We start from the raw sequence: 27,909 nt of genomic DNA, 5'->3' as shown, positions 1-27,909 counted from the left end.
GTTTGAAAGAGAGGAAGAGGGACACCTTGGACCCTGGGATGTTAGAAGGAGGAATTTTAAATGGGAGGGGGACAAGGAGTGGCTTTTGGCTGGACTTTTCCGTGTTAGCCACAACCTGAACCAATCTTCTCCTCCAAGAAAGACTGTGTTTAAAGAGGATGCCAGTGAGTCAAGAGACCTGCTTCAGCTGGGAAAAGACAAAAGTGGAGTGAATGGAGAAAAGGTTAGGGGGTTTGTGGTGGCGCCCCCTTATCCTCAAAGAAAAGAGAAAAGAAGAAGATCTCTATTCTTGAACCCTCGGCCCCAGGGGAAATGGAAAAATGGGGGGGACTGCGGTCCCAAACAATGAAAAACTGAACTGTTGTTTTCTCCCCTCTTGGCAGGGCATCCTTGAAAAGAAAAGTCCTAAAAGCAGTCTGTCCATCCATGTATTGTAGTGAGAGCACTGTGCATGAAAAAGAGAAAGGTCACCATAGGAAACTTTTTCTCCGGGCCGTGCCATGAGTAACATGGAAACACAGGATGTAGAGTTGTGTTTTCTTAGAGAGTCTGTGGCACAGGACAGACTCTGTTCCCTCGATAGACTCTGTATCGATTATCTAGAAGATAGAAACCTAATTAGAGTCCAGATTGTGTCTCACTGTGGATTGTTGGAGTTGGGTAGTAGGGGGAGGAAGGCTTTGCAAGGTTTTCGTTTGATCTTTGTGTAGTTTTTTTCCTTTTTTCCTTTCCTTTTCCTTTTTGTAGTAGTAGCTTGTCTTGGTTTGACAAGACAGGAGTCTGTGAAGGAGGGCAAAAGCCTCCTGTGCAAAAGCCTCCTTCTGAATTACCAAGATTTTTAAAGTAAAAGGCTCTCAGGCAAAGATATGGGAATGGGAGTAACAATTCTTTATTAGGAGAAAACTAGATAAAAATTTAAAAAGGCAAATGTAATTGGTACAAACAAAACTAGTGAAAAAGTCCACAACCTGAGGATTCGGGGTGTTGGTAGCAGTCCGGTTGAGATGATAGCTGCTCCTCTTGCAGTGGCTGATGAATTGCAGCTGCAGTGGTGATCTTTAGAAGGGTATAGTTTTCTCTGAAGATCTGGTGGCAGTTGGGTCTGTCTTCCTCTGCGCCGGGGCTGCCTCCAAGCTCTGCCGCTGCTGCCTCACCGCGCTCCGGCCACTTCTCTGGGAATTCCGCCAAAGGAGCTGCTTCTCTGGCAATCCCGTAAAGAGAGAGAGAGCTGCTTCTCTGGGAGTCCCGTAAAGAGAGAGCGAGCTCTGTCCCCCAAAAGGTACCCCTTTTATCTAATAAAAGAGTGCTTGGCTTCTCCTTCTGGGCGGAATATCTCACAATGGGATGGTGTTACGTTATCAGCCCTGCACTGAATCAGTCAATGGCCCATTAACAAACCATTACTTCTTTGGAGCAAACCATTGTTCTTGGAAAAGATAACAAACCTGCCCAACCTCCAACAGATGGCAAATAGAATACAAGCTTATCTTACAACCCAGGACATAGCTTAATAAAGATTTTTTTCCTGTTATTAAGCATAGGCCTGCTTTACTCTGGTCTAGATTCCACTTCACAGCATTCAAAAAAGAAATCACATTTTCATGGGGGCACTGGCATTGTGCCTGTGTCAAACCATAACAATTGGTTTCTCCCTGGGTTTTCCCGCCTTCCCTCATGCGTCAGTCTCCATAGAAAATGCCAAGTCAGTCCCCTGTCCCCTCCTAGGTGCCTTGTCTGTCACTTGGCGCCCCTTCCCCTAACTCTAGAAACTTCCATCCAGGGCACCAAGTGATTGGATGAGGTCCTGGGACCCCTCCCCTGTCTCTCCCTCACTGGATCCCCCAGATGTCAATCCCCACAAGAGTCACTCCTGTCTGTTCCCCACTGGCTGATCGGCCCCCCTCCCTCTCCCTATGGAACATGTTGCCAGCACCCCTCAGTTGCTCTTGCTGGCTGGCCCCCTCCGATGCTGTTGGATCCCCAGGACCTCAATAAATATCGGATTTTTGTCCCCAGCAAGTGCCTCTCCTCATTTCCTCGCCGTTGGAATCAGCAGCAACCTCCGGACCCACAAAGCACTCTCCAAAGCCCAGCTGGGTACAGCGGAGGGTGCTTCCACTCGCCCTACTCGCCCCACAGGAGAGCTAGCCGGGACTGAGGACAGTGGTCTGGGGCGGGGCCATGGTAATTTGAGGCCTGCCGGGGGGCCAGAAGAGAGCCTGACCCCACGGCAGAGGACCCTCGGAGTCCAGGAGACCCGTGGATTTATCCTTTAAGCCGTCAAATTACCCCGGTGGGAGCAGACCCACGTTTTAGTGAGTGGCACTCCCGGGGATGGGGCCGGCAGCTTCGGCCAGCACCACCGGAGTCGGCTCCCCCTACGACGTGTCTGCAGCCTGGATTTTTTTGTTTCTGCCTGGACGTGACCGGACCCTCTTTGCTGGTGAGTGAGGGGGTCCTTGGGGCTTAGACTCCTGCTCTTTTTGAGGGTTTTCCTTTTTTCCCCATTGTTGGGGGGAGGGATTCCCTCTTTGGGTGGGTTTTTCTTGCTCCCTGGGTGTAGGGGAAAGACCCCACATTCTTTTGTTATAGATCCCTTTCCCGGGGTGCGGGGAGCTTGAAGGGCAGGTTAGTCTAAGTTGTTCAGGGTGGTCTTTTCCTTTTCGTTGTAATTCTCCCGGCTGTAGACTTTGTGGCACACCTTAAAATCTGTCAGCATGGGTGCAAAGCTGACCATGCCACAGAGGAGAATCTATTCCCAGGTTGTGGGTATCCTAGTTGGAGGGGAGAAAAAGTTTAAAAAATCAGATGTTAAAAGGTTTGTCCGGTGGGTGTCACAGAGCTTCCCAGATATTTCTGCAACCACATTATACCAAGTCCCTTTTGGCACCACGTTGCAAGGGAAATCCTCAAACAGGGGGATCCTTCCCTTTCCAAATTTACTTATTTGGCACTGCATATTAGGGATATTATATAAAACAATTAGGAAGCTCTGCCACAGCCATCGGCTGACAAACCAAATCCCAGTTCTACAAATCCTACCCCTCTCTCCTCTCCCTCTTTCCAAAAACCGGGGATTCTTAGATAGGCATCCTGGCTATGTCCACAGACAGATTCTGGCCCCTCTGAGAATCCTCGGGACCCTTACCAGGACAGTGCTGGCACTACTCTGGACTCTCCCTGTTTCCCTGTTTCCCCGCAATGTACAGCCCTGTCCCGTAGACATTCTGTAAGCTTTAGTCTCCCCAATCCTGTTCCTAACCCCTTATCCCACAGTCCACAAAATGGCTTCCCCTCTTCTCAAAGGACACAAGATGGCAGGGACCGCATGGCTTTTCCCTCCACATGTGCTCCTTCTTCCCACAATCCCTTTCCAGCCTCTTCCCGAAACCCCTTCTAATCAACAGCCAACCCCTTCCACTCCCCAGATTTTCCCGCCCACTTCTCTCCTCCACCCACCTCAGTCACCCCCCCTTGTGAATTATTTAACACCTTGTCCCCCAGCTCCACCTTTGGGGTGAGCTTTCCATTAGCCACTTCCCCTGGCCCTGACCCTCTCTCCTCCTCCTCCCTCGGTTCCCACGACCCAACTTCCGGTTCCCATGTTTTGAGGTCGGGGGGTGGCGAGGGGAGCGTGGGAACTCTGGCCTGCCCCATTCCCTGCCTGCCTTCTCTGCTGCCCCTGTCACCTTCACCCCACGGCAGGGGGCCAGCCCCCTCGCACAGTGGTCCCTCATTCCTCAGCAAGTCATCAAGAACCTCTATAAAGCCCAGAAGGAATTCGGCCGCGAATGCGAGTTTTTTTGAGGGATGTTAAAAGCAACACTTGCCTCCACAGAGTATGTTCCCGCAGACATGTGGACTCTCTTTTCATGTTTAATAACTCAGGCTGAGTTTTTAGTTTGGGAGTCTGCATGGAGGCGGGAGGTGAGGGAGTTTTTGCCATTCCTCTGGGCTAATGCAGAAACCTCTGTGGATGCGAATGGGGGAATGTTATCAATTGACCATCTGTGCAAGGTTGGGGATTGGGAATTTGGGCCAAAGCAGGCTGAAAAGATCCCCAGGGAGGCTTTAGTAGTCAGCGCAAAGGCAGTGGAGAAGACCTTTTTTAAACTAAGGCCTACCAGCCCAATTATTAATTATTTATCTATGAAGCAGGAGCCATTAGAGTAATTTCTGAGTTTTGTGGATCATCTATGCCGAGCCATTGAGGCACAGGTTCCAGACGAGGGCCTCAGGAGAGGCATGATCACCGAGGTTGCCAGGCAAAATGCCAACGAGGCATGCAGGCAAGCCATCCTGAGACTCCCCGTCGACCCAGAGCCTACACTACAAAGCATGCTGGACGTCTGCTCCCGCAAGGTGACCATCCCACCTAGAGACTTGCAGGGGACTCCCCGAGCACCATCCAGGAGAGTCTCCTTCGCTGAAGATGTCACCCCATCAACTACTCCTGCTCCCAAACGCTGCTTTTCAAGGCCACCTCCAAGAGGATTTAATTCAGATAGACCCTGCAATCTTTGTAATAAAAGAGACCATTGGCCTCCACAATGCCCATTGAGGGACGACTTCTAAAATTCCAACAGCAGCAGCAAGGCCGAGGTGCCCCCAACCCAGGGGGGGAACCAAAAAACTAATGGACCAGCGCAGTCTCTCCCTGCGTGCGGAAATAAATATGGTGGGACAATCAACATCCGAGGAGGGGAGGGACAAAGACATCACCACCAGAAACGACACCCTGTCGGATTTGACTACGGCTGACGAACCAGCCTATATGGGGGAGGATGTGAACTTCATTTCAAAAGCCTGGCTTGGCCGGGATCCCGACCACCCCAGGCCCATTCTTAATACTCAATCCAATTTCTCTCCCTATAGGTTGGCTCTGAGTGAACCTTTACATCTGAAGGATACTGATCGGCACTTTATTACCATTGACACCAAGGACCCCAGAACCTGGAGGAACCTCCACAGTAAGTGTATCGTTCTTGGGGACACAAAATTCACACCAGTCGACATCACCATTGCACCAAGTCTGACATCTGCACATCCTAAACACTTGGTCTTGTGGCTGCACTGTTCTCACCTGCCAGTCTTCCTCCCCAAGGGCCAAATCATCGCCCAAGCCATTCCTGTATCTGGGCCTCCAGTTTTCCGCAAAGACATATGGAAGCAGTCACCTGACAAAATCTACCAGGCGCGTCAGGCCCAGATACTGGGGAAGGAAAGACCTAAAACTTCATGCTACATGTGGAAAGCGGGGAGCACAAATATCTCAATGGACTTCTCGACACAGGGGCAGATGTGACGGTCATCCCCTTGCGGGACTGGCCGTCACGATGGGAATTGCAGGATGTGGCAGGACAGATTCAGGGTGTAGGTGGTTCACAATTGGCCAAACAATCAAAGAACATCGTAAAATTTGAGGGGCCAAATGGACAATCGGCTTATTTACATCCATTTGTATTAGACTGTACGGAACCCTTGTGGGGGAGGGACCTAATGGCCCAATGGGTGTCACAGTTGACATACCGATCCCCCAGGTTTTTTGGGTAGTGGCCACTGAGGAGTGTCCTACTCAGAAGTTGAATTGGCTTACGGATACACCAATCTGGGTAAAGCAGTGGCCGCTCAACAAACAAAAATTCAAAGTGTTCTGGGAGCTCGTGGATGAGCAGCTCATTCAGGGGAACATCCAGGAAACAACATCTCCCTGGAATTCCCCCATCTTTGTTCTCAAAAAACGTGGCAAAGACGAGTTGTGCTTCCTCCACGACCTTCGTGCAATAAATAAAGTCATTAAAGACATAGGCCCTCTCCAACCAGGGATGCCGTCCCCCACGATGTTACCTGAAAATTGGGAATTGGCAGTCATTGATATAAAAAATTGTTTTTTCCAAATTCCTCTACATCCTGAGGACGCGCCACGTTTTGCCTTCTCAGTTCCTTCCACTAACTGAGAAGCCCCAATGGACAGGTATCACTGGAGAGTTCTACCCCAAGGCCTGAAAAATAGCCCTTTCATCTACCAGTGGTACATTTCTTCATTGCTGTCCCCTGTGCATGCAGCCACCGAGGGCGTGATAATACGACATTACATGGATGACATACTCATTTGTGCCCCCAACAGCGATTTACTTACATACGCGCTTAACCTGACAACCGATGTGTTGGTTGCTGTGGGGTTCGAGCTGTGATCAGATAAAATTCAATCGATGGCACCCTGGAGGTACCTTGGTTTGGAAACAAACAAGCGGACCATTGTTCCGCAAAAATTGGCAATCAAAAATAACATTCGGACCCTAGCTGACGTTCAGCAGCTGTGTGGATCCTTAAACTGGGTGAGACCCTGGTTAGGTATCACTAACGAAGATCTAGGCCCCCCTTTTTGATTTATTGAAAGGGGGGAAAGAGCCTAGTTCTCCCAGGGAACTCACCACAGAGGCCAAGGCTGCATTAGACAGGGTTCAGGAGACAATATCTGCCAGGCAGGCCCACAGGTACGATCCGGGTCTGCCCTTCAAATTCATCATATTGGGCAGACTGCCACACCTCCATGGTGTTATCTTTCAGTGGACAGACACCCTAGGCAAGGGTAACCAGGACCGAAGGGACCCACTCTCCATCATCGAGTGGGTTTTCCTAAGTCGCCACTGGTCCAAGAGAATGACACGACCACAACACCTGGTGGCAGATCTAATCCGCAATGCTAGAGCGCGGATTCATGAGTTGGCAGGATGTGACTTTGAATGCATTCACATTCCCATTAAATTGGAATTGGGTCAATTCACAAAGGCTATGTTGGAACACCTGTTACAGGAAAATGAATCATTACAATTTGCTCTAGATAGCAACACGGACAAAATTTCAGTTTTGAGACCAGTCCACAAAATTTTTAATTCAGAGATTCAATTCACACTATCATCAAAGCGAATTCAGAGCAAGAAACCCTTGAAAGCCCTAACAGTTTTTACTGACTTGTCCGCAGGGTCCCACAAATCTGTTGTGACTTGGAAAGATCCTCAAACTCAGTGGTGGGAGGCAGATGTTGAGGTGGAAGGATCCCCTCAGGTAGCTGAGTTGGTCACAGTCATTAGAGCTTTCGAGCGATTCTCTGAACCCTTTAATTTGGTCACCGATTCGGCTTATGTAGCAGCTGTAGTGTCTGGAGTGCAGGATGCAATCCTGCGAGGTGTTTCCAACGATGCCTTGAATAGGTTGTTCTCAAAATTAATTAAGTTATCATCCCACCAAAAGCAGCCGTTCTATGTGATGCACGTCAGGTCACATACTGACCTGCCGGGGTTCTTGGCTGAGGGCAATAGGCGTGCCGATTCCCTTGCTGCCGCCCCCGTGCAAATGGCGTCACTCCTTGATAAATTCCAACAGGCTAAAATAAGCCACCAGCTCTACCATCAAAATACACCGGGTCTGGTAATACAGTTCCACCTCACCCGAGACCAGGCTCGAGCCATTGTGGCCACATGCCCATCCCGTAAGTCGCTCCCCCTACCATCGGTGAGCGCAGGGGCCAACCCTAGGGGTCTGAAGTCCTGTGAGGTGTGGTAGATGGACGTTACTCACATCCATTCCTTTGGGAGGATGAAGTACGTCCATGTCTCCGTTGACACCTTCTCTGGGGCAGTTTTTGCCTCAGCCCACACAGGGGAGAAAGCCTCAGATATCGAGAAAAGTCTGAAACAGGCTTTCTCTATGCTGGGTGTCCCCAAATAATCAAAACAGATAATGCCCCAGGTTACACCTCCAAGGAGTTCACCAGCTTCCTACAGCAATGGGGAATAGAACACAAGACTGGCATCGCCTGTTCTCCATCAGGCCAGGCCGTGGTGGAGAGGACTCACCAGAGTCTTAAACGGATGTTAAAACAGCAACAGCCGGTAATGAAGGTAGAGTCCCCCCAGGTTCAATTAGCGCGGGCCCTCTTTACCATTAACTTTCTTAACTGCTCCTTTGAATGTTTAAATCCGCCAATCACTCGGCACTTTAACAACTACGAGCAGGGGAAGGTCAGGGAAAAGCCGCCGGTCCTCATTAAAGATTCCGAGACCTGGCGGCAGGAGGGGCCCTATGACTTAGTCACCTGGGGACCAGGATACGCTTGTGTCTCCACGCCCTCAGGCCTGAGATGGGTCCCCTCCAAATTTGTCAGGCCGTCAGCCCAAGCCAAACCGGAGAGTCCTCAGGTAGGACATGCTGCCTTCAGAAGGCAGAGAAAATCTTCCCTTTTTGGGTCTACCTCTTCCCTTTCCAGCTCCCTTGGCTCTTTGTTCCCTTTTGAGCTAGACCTCCCCTACCCTGATTATTAATGTATCTTTAAGTTATTTTTCAGAATTTCTCCCAGTTTGGATCTAACCCAGGATGTCACCCACACTAAGCCTCATCCTTCTCACCATCACAATCAACATGAGACTCCAGCAGGCATGCGTTATTCCTCAGCCTCAGGCTAACATGTGGACTACGTTGGCCAAATGCTGTATGAATCTAAGTTCTAAGGCTGAGGACATCTGTGCCACCATAGACAAAATGCAAAATATGATAACACATCTCAAGAAAGAATCATCACACTGGCTGGGGTCTCTTTTCGAAGGATGGGGACTCTGGTTAGATCCAATCCATGGTTCGAACTGGACTTTTACTTTTGTTGGCCCCTGTTGTATTTGTCATTGGCTTTAGTATTAGAAAAGTTATCTTTACTTCTCTCTTCCCTTTCCTTTTAAACAAAAAAAAGGGAAGATGTGGAGTTGTGCTTTTATATGTTTTATTACATTTTTATTCTGTCATGGTTTGTTCCAGTGTATCCCCATACTGTATTGGTTTCTCCCTGAGTTTTCCCGCCTTCCCTCATGTGTCAGTCTCCCTAGAAAATGCCAAGTCAGTCCCCTGTCCCCTCCCAGGTGCCTTGTCTGTCACTTGGTGCCCCTTCCCCTACCTCTAGAAACTTCCATCCAGGGCACCGAGTGATTGGATGAGGGCCTGGGACCCCTCCCCTGTCTCTCCCTCACTGGATCCCCCACATGTCAATCTCCAGAAGAGTATCTCCTGTCTGTTCCCCACTGGCTGATCGGCCCCCCTCCCTCTCCCTATGTAACATGTTGCCAGCACCCTGGAGTTGCTCTTGCTGGCTGGCCCCCTCCGATGCTGTTGGATCCCCAGGACCTCAATAAACATCGGATTTTTGCCCCCAACAAGTGCCTCTCCTCATTTCCTCGCCATTGGAATCAGCAGCGACCTCAGGACCCACCAAGCACTCTCCAAAGCCCAGCTGGGTACAGCGGAGGGTGCTTCCACTCGCCCTACTCGCCCCACAGGAGAGCTAGCCAGGGCTGAGGACAGGGGTCTGGGGCGGGGCCGCGGCACCCCTCTTTTAGAACTTCCCTTCTCCTTGAGCATCCTCTTTTATCTCCCCTACCCTCTTAAGGTTTGCCACGTGCTGCGTCTGGCAGCACGAGGCAGGACCTTTCTGCATTCCCAATAAACCTCCTTCTCTAAGAGCAGCCTTGAGAGATCTCTGTCTACATTCACCCAAACCGTCCTGGAGAGGCAGAAATATTCAACAGACTGGTGCCCAACGAGGAAAAGGAATCCACACGTCTGTGAAAACATCTCCAGCCCTTCTACCTGTGGGACACATCTCAATGCACGGTAACTAAATTACCTGTGGTAGCCTCCTCATCGTTGTCGTGAGCACGGCATTTCATTGCAAGGCAAAGTTGACGCTGGAGCTCTTCAAAGAATTGCGGAGGCAATCATTCCTTGAGCACACCCAGCTCGTTTCTAAGTAGTGAGCTTTCAGAGCTCTTGGAAGATTCCTGCCTCGAGTACAGGAAACGCTGCGGAGTTGCAGCGACCCTGAGCTCTGTGAGGAGCCTTGTGGCACACCGCCACGTGCAGAGAGCACTGCCCGCGCTGGAAGCCCTGAGGGGGAAGTCTGGAGGTCCCGAGCACGGAAAACCCGTCCTGGAGAGACGTCTGAATCCGGAGCTCTCAGGGGACCCCCGCAGTGTCCTGAGCTCTGACAGGAGGTACGTCGGAACTCGACAGAGGACCCTGCTTTCACGACATTGAGGTGAGCTACACTGGTCTAAAACATGGGACAATCCCACTCTGCCCTTGATAGAGATCTCTGTAAGCAACTTAACCATCTCTTATGTAGCTGTAACAGTGCTTTGTCTAAGAAAGAGTTAAAAAGCCTCTTGTAATGGGTCCTGCTTAACGTCCCTAACACTAAGAGGTCAGCTGCCTTTACCAGAGAATTTTGGGACTCAGCTGGAAATAGACTTTTTATTGATATTTCACGACAGGATCCTAACGCTTGTGATTTGCTCCCAGCTTTTAGAGCCGTGGCCAACTTGTTTGCCCCACAGAAACCGGACCCAGCCACGTCACCCGTTGGCGCGGTTTCTGATGACCCTGCCCTCACCGTGGGTCTCCCCCACGCAGCCCCCTCCGCCCCTGCGCCCCCTTCGCTGCTTTCCCTGCCACGCCCTTATCCTCCAGCCCGCGCCACTCAGCGCCGACTCTCGCAGTTTCGGCCGGCACGGCCGCCCCAGCCCCCCAGCCTGCGCCCTCAGCGGCGTCCCTGGCCACAGGGGTCGCTACTTTCGCTGGCCTATTACAAAACAACGTGGCCACGTTTTTACAAATAATTGAACCGGCGCTAGCCGCATCCGGCTTGCCGCAGCCTCCCGCGGGAATCCCCGAGGTCTGGGGCAAGATGCCACCCGCGCTGCGACAGCACGTGACCACAGCCCCAGTCCCAGCGCCACGGCAGCGATCAGCGGGAAGCCCCACGCCGCCGCTCCCCCAGCCAGAGCTCCCCCAACCACAGGGGGATGCCCCGGAGCCCCAGATCAAGAACCCGCCACCTCCCGCACCCATGAACACGCGACAGTTGCCCGGCGGCACCTCCCCGACCCCTGAGCCCCCCACACACTCCAGTTGCGAGGAAGACACGGCCACCCTGATGCCTCGCTGTGCGGACTCAGTGACGCGCCCCGTGAATGCGCAGTTCGCGATGCCCCCAGTCAAACCACTCCCTGTCGCCCCTGCGGCGCCTCTGATGCAGCCCCCCGTTTTCCATGCACACCATGCTGCGGTCTGCACTCAGCCGGCGTCCCTGCACCCTCCGGCAGTGATGCCAAGGCCCCAAGAGCTGGAAAGGGGGGCCCTGCTGCTGCTGCCGCGGCTGGTACCACCACTTCCAGGCTCACCGCCACGTCCCTCCGCAGGGACACGCCCAATACTTCTTACAGCCGCATCACAAATAGTTCCTCCCACACCGCCGCCCTCGCAGCCTCTGGAAACCTCAGCTGTAGATCCACCAGCAGCTTCTCTGCTGCCAGCAGCTCCTGCATCCAGTTCACACAATAATCCACCACAGCTTGGCATGCAGCGAGAAAGAAAAGAATGGACCCTAGCAGCTGCTTTGACAAATACAGGACACACAGAACTCTGTGGTACCCCTGCCAATACTACCCCCACTGCCTCAGTTTCACAGGATTCCCAAAAAGGTGTTGATAACCTCCAACTGTTAGACTGGCATGCATTCAGACGTGATATTCACAAAGAAGACAGTCTGAATCCCCAGTCCATGCCTGTGGCATTCAGCCAGAAATCTGGTGGTCCCAGAGAATGGACAGTTGTCCCATCTCACGATGAGAGAAAATTACTAAAAGCAGCAAATAATGGTGGTATCCCCTTTTCTAATGGTAAACAACTCTTGAAAAGTACCATAGAAAAAACATGAAACCCTAAAGCGCAGCTTATTAAAACAGAAAAGGGGAATTTATCAGGCCACACCTCAAAAGAAGTTGAGCAATGCCCTGTATGCTCACAATTTTCTAAATAGCTCTGAAGGAGAGTCTCACCCCTTGATTTATAGACATTTTCTGAACAACAAAAGAGCAAAAATAAAAGGGCACCCCTCAGTCTTAATCAAAACCTTACACCCAGGACAAATAGAAGGTCCATGCAAATTTGTAACATGGGGGAGAGGGTTTGCTTGTGTTTTCACAGGTGAAGGATTCAAATGGGTCCCAGCGAAGTATGTGAAGCCCGCTGGCACCTCCATACCAGGCAGTGTTTCTGCAAGTCTAAGCCAAGAGGCAAAAGCTCAGACTTGAACTGTGCAGAGCCAAGAAGAAATGACCTGCCAAAAACAGCCCAAGAAAAGAATGGAGATTTTTTGTTTGCGCGCACATGTTGCTTTTGTTCCCCTGTTGTTGCTCTTGTTCTTTTGTTTTAGTTTTCATAATAAAGTTTCACCTGCAAGCCAACCCAAGACAAATGCCTGGGTTGCTTTAGCCAAGTCTGCAGGCTCTGGTACCATCTCTTTAGCTGACATATACCTTTTTCAATCTGTTCAAAGAACCTTCCCCAGAAGGTTTTGATAATGCTACCTCAGCTAAATTCTTCCATTATACTAAAACAGTAAAACAAGTTAAAATGTTGGCTCAGTAAAGAAATCAGTGCCACCCCTACTATAATCTGTAATCTATCTGAACAGTTTATCTGATGGTTTGAGCTTTGCACCTTGGCTGAAGGAACTCTGTTAAGTAAGCTTGATTGTTTTAAAAGTAATAAGTGTAGTTTCAGTAGCAATATCCTATATAGCTCAGAGTGTGCAACAAATAGTTATTAAGTCAGTGTTTAGCTTTCAAATGGTTTAACGAAACGGGGAAGATAGATAAATATGATTATCCATAAATAACACAGCCAGGATGAGAACACTTTTCCCATCTAGATGGAAAACAACCCCGCCTACATATGGGTCCTGGGGTCAAGTGGACTGTTCCATCTCACACCCCAAATGATGTATGGTTCACCCGCACCTCTGTCCCTCCCCTAAAAAATCAAGTGCCTGTAACCCCATTGGCCCGAGCCTTGTTCCAGCCCACCCTGAACCTCCTTGAAAAGGGGACTTCGAGTGGCACATGCTCTCTTGGATCTTCTCCTCCCTTGGAACCTCCTCCCCCTCTAGGAGCTTCCCTTCTCCTAGAGCATCCTTTTGTCTCTCCCTTCCTCCACCTCTTTGAGCCTTGCCACATGCCGCATCTGGCAGCACGAGACAGGACTTTTCTGCACCCCCAATAAACCTCTTTCCCCAAGAGCAAACTTCAGAGATCTCTGCCCCCATTCATCTACACCATGCTGGAGCCTGATATTTTTTAAAGTTAAGCCAATGTCCCCCCCTATGTCCGTGTCCCCCACGTTTCCCCACCCATGTCTGTGTCCCCTGACGTCCCCATCCACACCCGGATCGCCACCATATCCCCATTCATGGCTCTCCCCATCCCCAGCTGCTGCGGTGCCGGATTCCCTCAGCCTGGTTCACTCCCGACGCCGTCGGCGAGAGCGGCCGCCCCCAGAAAGCTGCTGAACCTGGGCTGCGGCTGTGGGGCACAGATGCTCTACGGCACGGGGGGACTGTGTCGAGGGGGACACAAGGAACAGGGAGAGGTCTCCTGTGTGTTTTCCAAAGGGGCTTATTCCCAGGGGGTCAGGGACAGAAAGACCCTGAACAAAGGCACACAACCACTGACATCCAGGGGAGGCCTTAGGGGCGGCACAGTCTTTAACCAGCTGCGAGAAACCTGGGCAGGAACACAAGGCGGGGATCCAATGTTTAACCCAAGAGGGGATTGCAGGGGAGGAGAACAATCGAAACCAATCCCTGGGGCCTCCTCCAAGGATACAAAATGGAGAGGGAAGTTTCTAGAGAAAGGGGCAGGCACGGGAAGGGGGTGACACTCACTGGGAGCAGGGACAGGGAACAAAAGGGCAGGTCTTTGGGGAGAGGGACACCTTGGGCAAAAACACCAACATAGGAGAGATAGGAACAAGACACAGGCAACAAATTTGCTATAAAAATAGAAAAGACGGAGGGGGTTATAGAACTGACTACAAGAACGGAATGACAATCCGAAACACACACCACGACACCCACCCATGCCCGTGTCGCCCATGTCTCCTTCCATGTCCATGACTCCCCATATCACTGTCCAAGGCCATGTCCCCTTCAGCTCCTCTTGCATCCAGGTGCCCAAACAGAGCCAGGAACATGTGCAGGCCACCAGCCAGTGAATCACTCAGCTCCAGCACAGAGTCTCTGCCCATTGAGGGCCACTGTGCATCATCCCATGGGGGTCCTCCAATGGGGGATGGAGTTGGAGCAGTGCAAAAGGTCCTCCCGCGCACAGAGCACTTGCTGGGCTTCTCTTACTCCTGCCTCTCTTCCTGTTGCTTTACTGTAAAGATCTGGGATACGCTCTTCCCACTCTTGGGACACTATTAGGAGCTCTACCCAGTGTGGGTCTACTGAGGTGTGACTGAGTGGAGTTTTTCTTAAAGCCCTTCCCGCAATCGGGACAGTGGAAGGGCCTCTACTCTGTGTGAATCCTCTGATGCTTGAGGAGACGGTATCTGCTCTGAAACCTCTCCCCACACTCACAACACTCATAGGGCCTCTCCCCAGTGTGGGTCCTCTGGTGGACACTCAGGCTGATTCTCTGGTGAAAGCTTTTCCCACATTCCCTGCACTTGTAGGGCCTCTCCCCAGTGTGGATCCTCTGGTGCACTAAAAGGTTACCTTTCTGACTAAAGCTCTTCCCACATTCCCCACATTTGTAGGGATGCTCCCCGGTGTGGATCATCTGGTGCGTTATAAGGTGACCTTTCTGCCTAAAGCCCTTCCCACATTCCCCACATTTGTAGGGCTGCTCCCCAGTGTGGATCCTCTGGTGGACCTTCAGCATGAAGTTCTCCATGAAGCTCTTCCCACATTCTGAGCACATGTAGGGGCTTTCCCCAGTGTGCATTGCCTGGTGGATGATCAAGCGAGTGCTGTCACAGAAGCCCTTCCCACATTCCCCACATATATAGGGTCGTATCCCCGTGTGGATCATCTGGTGGCGGTGCAGGTGGGAGTTCCTCCTGAAGTTCTTCCCGCACTCCCCACACTCATAGGGCCGTTCATCAGTGTGGGTCCTCTTGTGGACGTTCAGCTGGGAGCTGATGCTGAACCTCATTCCACATTCCCCGCACTCGTAGGGCCTCTCCCCGGTGTGGGTCCTCTGGTGCTGGACCAGGTGGTGTCTCAGGCGGAACCTCCTCCCACATTCCCCGCACTCGTAGGGCTGTTCCCCGATGTGGATCCCTTGGTGGTCTGTCAGGTGGGAGCTGAACTTGAAGCTCTTCCCACATTCCCCACACTTGTAGGGCCGTTCCCCACTGTGGGTCCTCTGGTGGCGAACCAGGAGGGAGCGCTTTTGGAAACTCTTCCCACATTCCAAGCACTTGTGGGACTTCGTGCCATCATCAAGCTTCTCATGGACCACCACCACAGAGCCCTGGCCAGATCTGTGGCTGCCTTCCTCACACGGGGTGGGTCTTTCCTGCTCAGAGCACCCTGGGCTGGGTTTGCAGCCCCTCCTCCTGCAGGATCTCTGGGGCTTTTCCTCCCCGTTGGATTCCTGCACCAAGGAGCAACTCAAAAGGGCCTCAGCCACGAAGTTCTTCTGAAGGGATTTCTTCTTCCTGGTCTGCATCCTCAGCTGCTTGTCTAGGGGAGGAAGGACAAGGAGAGGATGGGATTTGCCTCCCTGCCAGAGGGAAGGGCAAGGAGATCCCCCCAGTGCCTCCCCAGCAGGAGAGCATCGGCAGCAGGGCTGTCCTGCAGCCGGGGGCCCTGCTGGGCTGGGAGATGGAGCAGGAGACAGGGCGAAAGGGGCACTGCCTTCCTCCTCACCTGCCTGGGGGTCCCGGGGCAAATTCCGCTTCATCACAGCCTCCTCCTCTCTCCAGATAAGGCTTGGGAATCGGAAATTCTGCTTCGGGGTAAAATCAAGGGTTGAGTGTGTAAAAAACTGCATTGACTTGTTTGTTCATCTAGAGTGTGAAATTAGGATAGAGGAAAAATGTAGGGGTTGGGGCATGGAACTTGCAGGCTTGGGCAAGGCTGGTAACTGCAAGCAAATATAGTGAAACAAAGTAATGACTTTATATGTAAGAAAGATCTTGCAGGACTGGCTGAAACTGGTAACCGGAGCAGAAGAGACCCATCACCCCGCTTGTGATATCTGCTGTTGCCAGCCCAGTACAACACAGGGGAGGTATGTATGTGAAACTCTCAAGAAAAGTATAAAAAGTGACCAAAGAGAGGGAGGGGTGTCAGCCCTTGGCGGAGCACGGACACCCCAACTGCACCCAGCGCTGTTTGCTTGTTATCGCTTGCTGTAATTAATAAAATTAGTAATTGATCTTAAAAGGCTGAATCAAATTATTCACCTCAATTTATAACAAGTGCATTGCCTTTGAAGATCCCACTGGCCAAGTGCATACCTAGAAGCCACCGAGTGTCTGGTAGCCACAAAATCCTCCAAAAATCAAGGAGGAAACCCAAAAACCTCTCCCAGGAGTTCCCTGTTTCCAGGGTCCTTACATTGGGTTTATGATGGTCCCTCTTCCCACGGCTGCTGGGGGGTTCTGTGGATCCGAGGCATCTCCCGCCTGTCCCGGGTCCTGCTCAGCCATGCCGAGGGAGTTTTGGGCTGAGGGGGTTTGGGAGTCCCAGGGCTCATCCTCCCCTGATTCCAACGTGGCTCCCAGCTGTCCCTGGGCCCCCTTCTCCAGCATCCCCCCACTCCGCGCACTCACGCCTTCCCCCGCTCCCCGACAAGACTTTCAGGCTCCGCCCGCCCGCGCCCACTCATCCCCCGCCTCCACCACCCCTCCAGCCTGCCGCAGCCCCCCCGGCTCTGCTATCGCCCCTCTCCCCACGCCGGGGCTCCCGCCTTTCGTCCCCCGCCCCTCCCGCCCATCCCCAAAACCCATGGCCCGCCCGCCGCTCCGGCCCGAGCGCCACGTGGGCCCCGACAAATCCCCCCGGGGCCATTTACGGCTCAGCTCTGCACTCCGGCAACAGACAAAAACATCCCCTCCTCAGAGAAATTAAAACATTCCCCTCCCTGCGACACCGAAATACATCTGGGACATGACTCCGCAATCGGCGGGGTCCAAACCTCACCAAACAAACCCCAACAAACCCCCCAAAAGAATCCCCTCCCGCAGCTGCCGCCACAGACTCGGGCCGAGCCTCCCCTCCCCGCTCACCTGCGGCACGCAGGGCAATGCGATGCTGCCGGGGCCAGCCGAGCTGCGGGCTCCGCGGGCTCGCCCTGCCACCCCGCAATGCTCCTTCCTTCCTCTGCTCCCCTCCTGCTGCTCCTCTTCCCGCTCCTCCTGCTCCTGCTCCTCCCCTTCCTCTCTGCCGCTGCCCTTCCTCCCGCTCCTCCTCCTCCGCTCCCGCCCCGGACCCCCCTTTCGCTCCCCCTCTGCCCCACGGCCGCAGCAGCAGCGGCTCTCGGGCAGGGCGAGAAACTCCCCGGAGCCCCCGGCGATGGGCAGGGGGCTCGGGGGCCCCCAGTGCAGACCCGTCCGTCCCGTGCCCCTCCCGCCCAGCCAAAATCCCGCACCCGGGGCTCGCTGGATGCGAGCGGGCGGCGCAGGTGAGATGCAAGTGGGGAGCGCTGGGCGCTGCGGCTCTGCCCGGGAACTGCGGACTCACCGCTGAGCAGCCTTACAGATACATATTATAACATTGGCTTCTCGAAAATATTAAAAGGGCGTCTATAAGGGTTGTGTTAAAGTAACTCTGTTGTAAAAATACAGTTTTTCTTTCTGTTGTTAATTAAGCTTAGTGAAATAGCTGATCTAGTGTGCTTGTGTTGCAATGCCTGCTTGAATGGGATCACATCCAAAGAACACAGGATGAGCACACCTGCTACGGATATTCCAACTATCAGCACTCACCTTCTGAAGACAGCGTGGACCAAGGTCCAAACCTGAAGGTTATGATATAAATGGTCTAAAACCATAACCAGGGAATCCGCTTGCCCAAAAAAGGCAGACTTGAGGAGGAGATATGCTAAACAGTTCTTGGAATATGTAAACTGGATTTGGAAAAGTTTACATATAAGTTTAAAAAAGTTTACTTTTAATAGTTATTCTAATAATTTCTAGAATTTTATAAACTTTACTTACAATTATTATATAATTCTACTTATATTATGGCATAATTATTTATGAATATGGAACAGGCTGATACATTGAAAATGGTATCTCAAGGATGTATCCCAAATAACAGGAATGATCTTGGCTATGAATGAAGACACAGCATGGATGTAACATCTTCGCTTGATGGTTCTTGTCTCCTATTGTCCTTTATTAAACTTTTAAATTTTCACAGGAGACTAGACTTGTGTTTCACAGGAAATTGATCAGTGCGTCCTGTGGCAGGAATTGGGAAAGGCGCTGCACTCTGCGAGTCTCCCCGGCAGCTGCCGAGTCCGAGCCAGAGATCTTTCCTAATTCTTTATGTCCCTGAGACCTCTTTCCTATTTCTCTACCTCACATTTCCTGGTCAATACTATCTTAATTAAAATATATGTTCAGTAAAATCCGTGGGTTGCGGTACTGTGGTCTCATTTGCACCTTCCCTGGGGTAGAGGTGTCTCTCCCTCCTGGGACTGCAGCCCATGGCCAGGGTCCCTACGTATTCATACTTAGGGTACACGGAATATTACTTTGCATCTTTTGAGAAGTTTTGATGCTTAGGACACTGCTTTTAATCTTCAATTATGTGGAAAGCTTCTAATATTTTGGGATTAATTGGAATCTAGGAGATTTAGGGGTCTTGCCATCAGGGGAACCACAGGAGGGGCTTCCACACCTTTTCCCCGCAGTCGTTCTGGGATTCTCTCAGGGATTCTCACTTTGCTTTTCTTCTTCCCACAGCTTTGAGCTGGGAATGGGCTGGAAAATGTCCAGCAAAGCCACCTCTGCTGTCTGCTCTGGTAGCCTACCACACAGCTTCTGGACCTTGCCACCTGCCCCACCAGAGCTCCCTTGGGAAGCAGGGCAGAAGCAGCCTTGGGAATTCCCCTCTTGGATCCATGGCATGCTCCCAAATGATCTGGAATTTCACTTTCCATGGCACGGCACTCCACGTCCCTCCCAAGAAACCTCAACTGCATCAAACCCACCATCCTCCACATTCCCTGTGAGTTCATCCCATGTCCCCCCCATGTCCCTGTCCCCCACGTGTCCCCACCCATGTCCGTGTCCCCTGACGTCCCCATCCACGCCCGGATCGCCACCATATCCCCATTCATGGCTCTCCCCCTCCCCAGCTGCTGCGGTGCCGGATTCCTTCAGCCCGGTTCACTCCCGACGCCGTCGGCGAGAGCGGCCGCCCCCAGAAAGCTGCTGAACCTGGGCTGCGGCTGTGGGGCACAGATGCTCTACGGCACGGGGGGACTGCGACGAGGGGGGCACAAGGAACAGGGAGAGGTCTCTGTGTGTTTTCCAAAGGGGATTATTCCCAGGGGGTCAGGGACAGAAAGACCCTGAACAAAGGCACACAACCACTGATATCCAGGGGAGGCCTTAGGGGCGGCACAGACTTTAACCAGCTGCGAGAAACCTGGGCAGGAACACAAGGTGGGGATCCAATGTTTAACCCAAGAGGGGATCGCAGGGGAGGAGAACAACTGAAACCAATCCTTGGGGCCTCCTCCAAGGATACAAAATGGAGAGGGAAGTTTCTAGAGAAAGGGGCAGGCACGGGAAGGGGGTGACACTCAATGGGAGCAGGGACAGAGAAGAATAGGGCAGGTCTTTGGGGAGCGGACACCTTGGGCAAAAACACCAACATAGGAGAGATAGGAACAACACATGGGCTAGAAATTTGCTATAAAAATAGAAAACGGGGAGGGGTTTATGGAACTGACTACTAGGAACGAATGACAACTGAAAGTAGACACCGCGATACCCACCCATGCCCGTGTTGCCCATGTCTCCTTCCATGTCCATGACTCCCCATATCACTGTCCAAGGCCATAGCCCCTTCAGCACCCCTTTCATCCAGGTGCCCACACAGAGCCAGGAACATGTGGAGACCACCAGCCAGAGGATCAGCAGCACCATGGATCACCAAGTCTCTGCCCAGTGAGGACCACTGTGCATCATCCCATGGGGGTCCTCCAATGCGGGAAGGAGTTGGAGCAGCACCCAAAGCTCCTCCTGCACACGGAGCACTTATTGGGTTTCCCTTACTGCTCCCTCCCTTGCTGTTGATTCACTGTGAATGTCTGGGATATGCTCTTCCCACTCTTGAGACACTGTTTAGACTCTTCCCAGTGTGGATCCACTGGTGGGTGAGGTGAGTGGAGATTTTCTTAAAGCCCTTTCATCAGTCAGGGTAGCGGAAGAGCCTCTATTCTGTGTGAATCTGCTGATGCTTGAGGAGACGGTATCTGCTGTGAAATTTCTCCGCACACTCAGAACACTCATAGTGCTTCTCCCCAGTGTGGATCCTCTGGTGGGCAATCAGGTTGGATCTCTGGCTGAAGCTCTTCCCACATTCTGAGCACTTGTAGGGGCAATCTCCAGTGTGCATTGCCTGGTGCATGATCAGGTCAGAGCTGTCACGGAAGCCCTTCCCACATTCCCCACACACATAGGGTCGTATCCCCGTGTGGATCATCTGGTGGCGGTTCAGGTGGGAGCTCTTTGTGAAGCCTTTCCCACATTCTCCACATTTATAGGGCCGTTCCCCGGTGTGAATTCTCTGGTGGCGGATCAAACTGGAGCTCAGCCTGAAGCTCTTCCCACATTCCCCACACTCGTAGGGCCGTTCCCCACTGTGGATCCTCTGGTGGACGATCAGGTGGGAGCTGACGCTGAAGCTCTGTCCACATTCCCCACACTCGTAGGGCCGTTCCCCAGTGTGGACTCTCTGGTGGCACATCAGATCAGAGGTGTCCCTGAAGCTTTTCCCACATTCCCCACATGTGTAGGGCCGTTCCCCGGTGTGGATCTTCTGGTGGCGGTACAGGTGGGAGCTGATTCTAAAGCTCTTCCCACATTCCCCGCACTGGTGGATCTTCTTACCATCATGGGACTCCTTTTGGACCACCACCTCAGAGCCCGGGCCAGATCTCTGACTCTCTCCCTCCCATAGCGGGGGCATTTCCTCCTCAGAGAACACTGGGCTGGGTTTGCAGCCCCTGCTCCTGTGGGATCTCCGTGGCTTTTCCTCCCCATTGCATTCCTGCGCTCTCAAGACACTCAAAAAGGTCTCTGCCATGACGTTCTGCTGGGGGAATTTGTCCTCCCTAGTCACCATCCCCAATTCCTTGTCTGGGGGAGGAAGGACAAGGAGAGGATGGGATTTGCCTCCCTGCCAGAGGGAAGGAGATTCCCCCAGTGCCTCCCCAGCAGGAGAGCATCGGCAGCAGGGCTGTCCTGCAGCCGGGAGCTGGGAGATGGAGAAGGAGAGAAGGGTAAATTGGCCCTGATTTCCTCCTCAACTCCGTGGGTGTCCTGGGGCAATTTCTGCTTCAACACAGCCTCCTCCTCTCTCCAGATAAGTCTTGGGAACGGGAAATCCTGCTTTGGAGGAAAAACAAGAATTTAGTGCATTGCCTTTGAGGGCCCCACTGGCCAAGTCCATCCCTACAAGTCAGCGAGTGTCTGGTAGCCAGAAAAACCTCCAAAAATCAAGGAGGAAACCAAAAACCCTCTCCCAGGAGTTCCCTGTTTCCAGTGTCCTTACATATGTCTTTTGAGGTCCCCCTTCCCACAGCTGCTGGGGGGTTCTGTGGGTCCGGGGCATCTCCCGCCTGTCCCGGGTCCTGCTCAGCCATGCCGAGGGGGTTTTGGGCTGAGGGGCTTTGGGAGTCCCAGGGCTCATCCTCCCCTGATTCCAACGTGGCTCCCAGCTGTCCCAGGGCCCCCTACTCCAGCATCCCCCCACTCCGCGCACTCACGCCTTCCCCCGCTCCCCGACAAGACTTTCAGGCTCCGCCCGCCCGCGCCCACTCATCCCCCGCCTCCACCACCCCTCCAGCCTGCCGCAGCCCCCCCGGCTCTGCTATCGCCCCTCTCCCCACGCCGGGGCTCCCGCCTTTCGTCCCCCGCCCCTCCCGCCCATCCCCAAAACCCATGGCCCGCCCGCCGCTCCGGCCCGAGCGCCACGTGGGCCCCGACAAATCCCCCCGGGGCCATTTACGGCTCAGCTCTGCACTCCGGCAACAGACAAAAACATCCCCTCCTCAGAGAAATTAAAACATTCCCCTCCCTGCGACACCGAAATACATCTGGGACATGACTCCGCAATCGGCGGGGTCCAAACCTCACCAAACAAACCCCAACAAACCCCCCAAAAGAATCCCCTCCCGCAGCTGCCGCCACAGACTCGGGCCGAGCCTCCCCTCCCCGCTCACCTGCGGCACGCAGGGCAATGCGATGCTGCCGGGGCCAGCCGAGCTGCGGGCTCCGCGGGCTCGCCCTGCCACCCCGCAATGCTCCTTCCTTCCTCTGCTCCCCTCCTGCTGATGCTCCTCTTCCCGCTCCTCCTGCTCCTGCTCCTCCCCTTCCTCTCTGCCGCTGCCCTTCCTCCCGCTCCTCCTCCTCCGCTCCCGCCCCGGACCCCCCTTTCGCTCCCCCTCTGCCCCACGGCCGCAGCAGCAGCGGCTCTCGGGCAGGGCGAGAAACCCCCCGGAGCCCCCGGCGATGGGCAGGGGGCTCGGGGGCCCCCAGTGCAGACCCGTCCGTCCCGTGCCCCTCCCGCCCAGCCAAAATCCCGCTCCCGGGGCTCGCTGGATGCGAGCGGGCGGCGCAGGTGAGATGCAAGTGGGGAGCGCTGGGCGCTGCGGCTCTGCCCGGGAACTGCGGACTCACCGCTGAGCAGCCTTACAGATACATATTATAACACTGGCTTCTCGAAAATATTAAAAGGGCTTCTATAAGGGTTGTGTTAAAGTAACTCTATTGTAAAAATATAGTTTTTGTTTGTGTTGTTAATTAAGCTTAGTGAAATAGCTGATCTAATGTGCTTGTGTTGCAATGCCTGCTTGAATGGGATCACACCCAAAGAACACAGGATGAGCACACCTGCTACAGATATTCCAACTATCAGCACTCACCTTCTGAAGACAGCGTGGACCAAGGTCCAAACCTGAAGGTTATGATATAAATGGTCTAAAACCATAACCAGGGAATCCGCTTGCCCAAAAAAGGCAGACTTGAGGAGGAGATATGCTAAACAGTTCTTGGAATATGTAAACTGGATTTGGAAAAGTTTACATATAAGTTTAGTAAAATTTACTTTTAATAGTTATTCTGATAATTTCTAGAATTTTATAAACTTTACTTACAATTATTATATAATTCTACTTATATTATGGCATAATTATTTATGAATATGGAACAGGCTGATACATTGAAAATGGTATCTCAAGGATGTATCCCAAATAACAGGAATGATCTTGGCTATGAATGAAGACACAGCATGGATGTAACATCTTCGCTTGATGGTTCTTGTCTCCTATTGTCCTTTATTAAACTTTTAAATTTTCACAGGAGACTAGACTTGTGTTTCACAGGAAATTGGTCAGTGCGTCCTGTGGCAGGAATTGGAAAAGGCGCTGCGCTCTGCGAGTCTCCCCGGCAGCTGCCGAGTCCGAGCCAGAGATCTTTCCTAATTCTTTATGTCCCTGAGACCTCTTTCCTATTTCTCTACCTCACATTTCCTGGTCAATACTATCTTAATTAAAATATATGTTCAGTAAAATCCGTGGGTTGCAGTGCTGTGGTCTCATTTGCACCTTCCCTGGGGTAGAGGTGTCTCTCCCTCCTGGGACTGCAGCCCATGGCCAGGGTCCCTACGTATTCATACTTAGGGTACACGGAATATTACTTTGCATCTTTTGAGAAGTTTTGATGCTTAGGACACTGCTTTTAATCTTCAATTATGTGGAAACCTTCTAATATTTTGTGATGAATTGGAATCTAGGAGATTTAGGGGTCTCATCATCAGGGGAACCACAGGAGGGGCTTCCACACCTTTTCCCCGCAGTCGTTCTGGGATTCTCTCAGGGATTCTCACTTTCCTTTTCTTCTTCCCACAGCTTTGAGCTGGGAATGGGCTGGAAATGTCCAGCAAAGCCACCTCTGCTGTCTGCTCCGGTAGCCTACCACACAGCTTCTGCACCTTGCCACCTGCCCCTGCACAGCTCCCTTGGGAAGCAGGGCAGAAGCAGCCCCTGGGAGCCTTGGGAATTCCCCTATTGGATCCATGGCACGCTCCCAAAACACAAGGAATTTCACTTTACATGGCACGGCACTCCACGTTCCTCCCAAGAACCCTCAACTGGATCAAACCCACCATCCTCCACATTCCCTGGGAGTTCACCCCATGTCCCCCCCATGTCCCTGTCCCCCATGTGTCCCCACCCATGTCCGTGTCCCCTGACGTCCCCATCCACGCCCGGATCGCCACCATATCCCCATTCATGGCTCTCCCCCTCCCCAGCTGCTGCGGTGCCGGATTCCTTCAGCCCGGTTCACTCCCGACGCCTTCGGCGAGAGCGGCCGCCCCCAGAAAGCTGCTGAACCTGGGCTGCGGCTGTGGGGCACAGATGCTCTACGGCACGGGGGGACTGCGACGAGGGGGGCACAAGGAACAGGGAGAGGTCTCCTGTGTGTTTTCCAAAGGGGCTTATTCCCAGGGGGTCAGGGACAGAAAGACCCTGAACAAAGGCACACAACCACTGACATCCAGGGGAGGCCTTAGGGGCGGCACAGACTTTAACCAGCTGCGAGAAACCTGGGCAGGGACACAAGGCGGGGATCCAATGTTTAACCCAAGAGGGGATTGCAGGGGAGGAGAACAACTGAAACCAATCCTTGGGGCCTCCTCCAAGGATACAAAATGGAGAGGGAAGTTTCTAGAGAAAGGGGCAGGCACGGGAAGGGGGTGACACTCAATGGGAGCAGGGACATGGAACAAAAGGGCAGGTCCTTGGGGAGAGGGACACCTAGGGGAAAACCTCCAACACAGGAGAGATAGGAACAACACATAGGCAACAAATTTGCTATAAAAATAGAAAAGACGGAGGGGGTTATAGAACTGACTACTAGAACGGAATGACAATCCGAAACACACACCACGACACCCACTCATGCCCGTGTCGCCCATGTCTCCTTCCATGTCCATGACTCCCCATATCACTGTCCAAGGCCATGTCCCCTTCAGCTCCTCTTGCATCCAGGTGCCCAAACAGAGCCAGGAACATGTGCAGGCCACCAGCCAGTGAATCACTCAGCTCCAGCACAGAGTCTCTGCCCAACGAGGGCCACTGTGCATCATCCCATGGGGGTCCTCCAATGGGGGATGGAGTTGGAGCAGCACACAGAGGTCCTCCTGCACACAGAGCACTTGTTGGGCTTCCCTTACTGTGCCTCTCTTCCTGTTGCTTACTGTAAAGGTCTGGGATACGCTCTTTCCACTCTTGGGACACTATTAGGGGCTCTCCCCAGTGTGGGTCTACTGAGGTGTGACTGAGTGGAGTCTTTCTTAATGGTCTTCCCACAATCAGGACAGTGGAAGGGCCTCTATTCTGTGTGAATCCTTTGATGCTTGAGGAGACGGTATCTGCTCTGAAACCTCTCCCCACACTCACAACACTCATAGGGCCTCTCCCCAGTGTGAGTCCTCTGGTGAACAATCACGCTGGAGTAGTGTCTGAAACTCTTCCCACAGTCCTCACACTCATAGGGCCTCTCCCCAGTGTGGATCCTCTGGTGAACAATCACGCTGGAGTAGTGTCTGAAACTCTTCCCACAGTCCTCACACTCATAGGGCCTCTCCCCAGTGTGGGTCCTCTGGTGAACAATCACGCTGGAGTAGTGTCTGAAACTCTTCCCACAGTCCTCACACTCATAGGGCCTCTCCCCAGTGTGGATCCTCTGGTGCGTTATAAGGATACCTTTTTGCCTAAAGCTCTTCCCACATTCCCCACATTTGTAGGGCTGCTCCCCGGTGTGGATCATCTGGTGCGTTATAAGGATACCTTTTTGCCTAAAGCTCTTCCCACATTCCCCACATTTGTAGGGCTGCTCCCCGGTGTGGATCCTCTGGTGGACCTTCAGCATGAAGTTCTCCATGAAGCTCTTCCCACATTCTGAGCACTTGTAGGGGCTTTCCCCAGTGTGCATTGCCTGGTGGATGATCAGGAGAGTGCTGTCACGGAAGCCCTTCCCACATTCCCCACACACATAGGGTCGTATCCCCGTGTGGATCATCTGGTGGCGGTGCAGGTGGGAGCTCTTCGTGAAGCCCTTCCCACACTCCCCACACTCATAGGGCCGTTCCCCGGTGTGGATCCTCTGGTGGATGATCAGCTGGGAGCTGATGCTGAACCTCATTCCACATTCCCCGCACTCGTAGGGCCTCTCCCCAGTGTGGGTCCTCTGGTGCTGGACCAGCTGGTGTCTCAGGCGGAACCTCCTCCCACATTCTCCGCACTCGTAGGGCTGTTCCCCGGTGTGGATCCTCCGGTGTTGTACCAGCTCAGAGCTGAACTTGAAGCTCTTCCCACATTCCCCACACTTGTAGGGCCGTTCCCCTGTGTGGATCCTCTGGTGGCGGACCAGGAGGGAGTGTTTTTGGAAACTCTTCCCACATTCCAAGCACTTGTGGGACTTCGTGCCATCATCAAGCTTCTCATGGACAACCACCTCAGAGCCCTGGCCAGATCTCTGGCTGCCTTCCTCACACGGGGTGGGTCTTTCCTGCTCAGAGCACCCTGGGCTCGGTTTGCAGCCCCTCCTCCTGCAGGATCTCTGGGGCTTTTCCTCCCCGTTGGATTCCTGCACCAAGGAGCCAATCAAAAGCAGCTCAGACACAAGGTTCTTCCGTGGGGATTTGTTCTTCCTGGTCTGCATCCTCAGCTCCTTGTCTAGGGGAGAAAGGACAAGGAGAGGATGGGATTTGCCTCCCTGCCAGAGAGAAGGGCAAGGAGATCCCCCCAGTGCCTCCCCAGCAGGAGAGCATCGGCAGCAGGGCTGTCCTGCAGCCGGGGGCCCTGCTGGGCTGGGAGATGGAGCAGGAGACAGGGGGAAAGGGGCACTGCCTTCCTCCTCACCTGACTGGGGGTCCCGGGGCAAATTCCACTTCATCACAGCCTCCTCCTCTCTCCAGATAAGGCTTGGGAATCAGAAATTCTGCTTCAGGGTAAAAACAAGAGCTGAGTGTGTAAAAAACTGCATTGACTTGTTTGTTCATCTAGAGTGTGAAATTAGGATAGAGGAAAAATGTAGGGGTTGGGGCATGGAATTTGCAGGCTTGGGCAAGGCTGGTAACTGCAAGCAAATATAGTGAAACAATGTAATGACTATATATGTAAGAAAGATCTTGCAGGACTGGCTGAAACTGATAACCAGAGCAGAAGAGAGTCTTCACCCCGCTTGTGATATCTGCTGTTGCCAGCCCAGTAGAACGCAGAGGAGATAAGTATGTGAAACTCTCAAGAAAAGTATAAAAAGTGACTGAAGAGAGGGAGGGGTGTCAGGCCTTGGCAGAGCACAGACACCCCGGCTGCACACACTGCTGTTTGCTTGTTATCGCTTGCTGTAATTAATAAAATTCGTAATTTATTTTAAAAGGTAGAATCAAATTATTTGCCTCAATTTATAACAAGTGCATTGCCTTTGAAGATCCCACTGGCCAAGTGCATACCTAGAAGCCACCGAATGACTGGTAGCTAGAAAATCTTCCAAAAATCAAGGAGGAAACCCAAAAACCTCTCCCAGGAGTTCCCTGTTTCCAGTGTCCTTACTTTGGGTTTATGAGGGTCCCTCTTCCCACAGCTGCTGGGGGGTTCTGTGGGTCCGGGGCATCTCCCGCCTGTCCCGGGTCCTGCTCAGCCATGCCGAGGGGGTTTTGGGCTGAGGGGCTTTGGGAGTCCCAGGGCTCATCCTCCCCTGATTCCAACGTGGCTCCCAGCTGTCCCAGGGCCCCCTTCTCCAGCATCCCCCCACTCCACGCAC

The 27,909-nt window shown here is 52.8% G+C and overlaps 2 protein-coding genes across 2 annotated transcripts in view; both read right to left on the bottom strand.

Annotated features, from left to right (window-relative positions):
- Positions 1–865: 865 nt before the first annotated feature.
- LOC144247858 (uncharacterized) lies at positions 866–19,887 on the bottom strand. Its single transcript, XM_085564080.1, has 5 exons — positions 19,851–19,887; positions 17,827–17,829; positions 17,128–17,558; positions 15,764–15,845; positions 866–15,577 (listed from the first exon to the last, which is right to left on the bottom strand). Exons 1-5 carry the CDS (start codon positions 19,885–19,887, stop codon positions 14,400–14,402), a joined length of 1,731 nt encoding a protein of 576 aa, XP_085420206.1. The 3' UTR covers positions 866–14,399.
- Positions 866–27,909, bottom strand: part of LOC144247856 (uncharacterized) — a 48,577-nt gene continuing 21,533 nt past the window's right edge. The window contains 3 exon segments of the mRNA XM_085564371.1: positions 866–1,201; positions 17,128–20,955; positions 25,467–26,819. Of these exon segments, the coding sequence (XP_085420497.1) occupies positions 20,291–20,955; positions 25,467–26,819 (2,018 nt within the window). The 3' untranslated portion in view covers positions 866–1,201; positions 17,128–20,290.

The sequence above is a fragment of the Lonchura striata genome, chromosome 32, assembly GCF_050655825.1.
Source record: "Lonchura striata isolate lonStrDom1 chromosome 32, ASM5065582v1, whole genome shotgun sequence".
Classification (NCBI taxonomy): Eukaryota; Metazoa; Chordata; class Aves; order Passeriformes; family Estrildidae; genus Lonchura; species Lonchura striata.
Note: the sequence above shows the minus strand (reverse complement) of the source record. Positions and strands in the feature narration are given on the sequence as shown.

Coding starts and splice junctions, on each gene's coding strand:
- LOC144247858 (XM_085564080.1), bottom strand. CDS start 19,887: ATGGACATGGAAGGAGACATGGGCAACACGGGCATGG. Junction 15,846..17,127: donor CATTGCCCTGCGTGCCGCAG/GTGAGCGGGGAG, acceptor TTTACCCCGAAG/CAGAATTTCCGATTCCCAAG. Junction 15,578..15,763: donor GCCCCGGGACCCCCAGGCAG/GTGAGGAGGAAG, acceptor TTCCTCCCCTAG/ACAAGCAGCTGAGGATGCAG.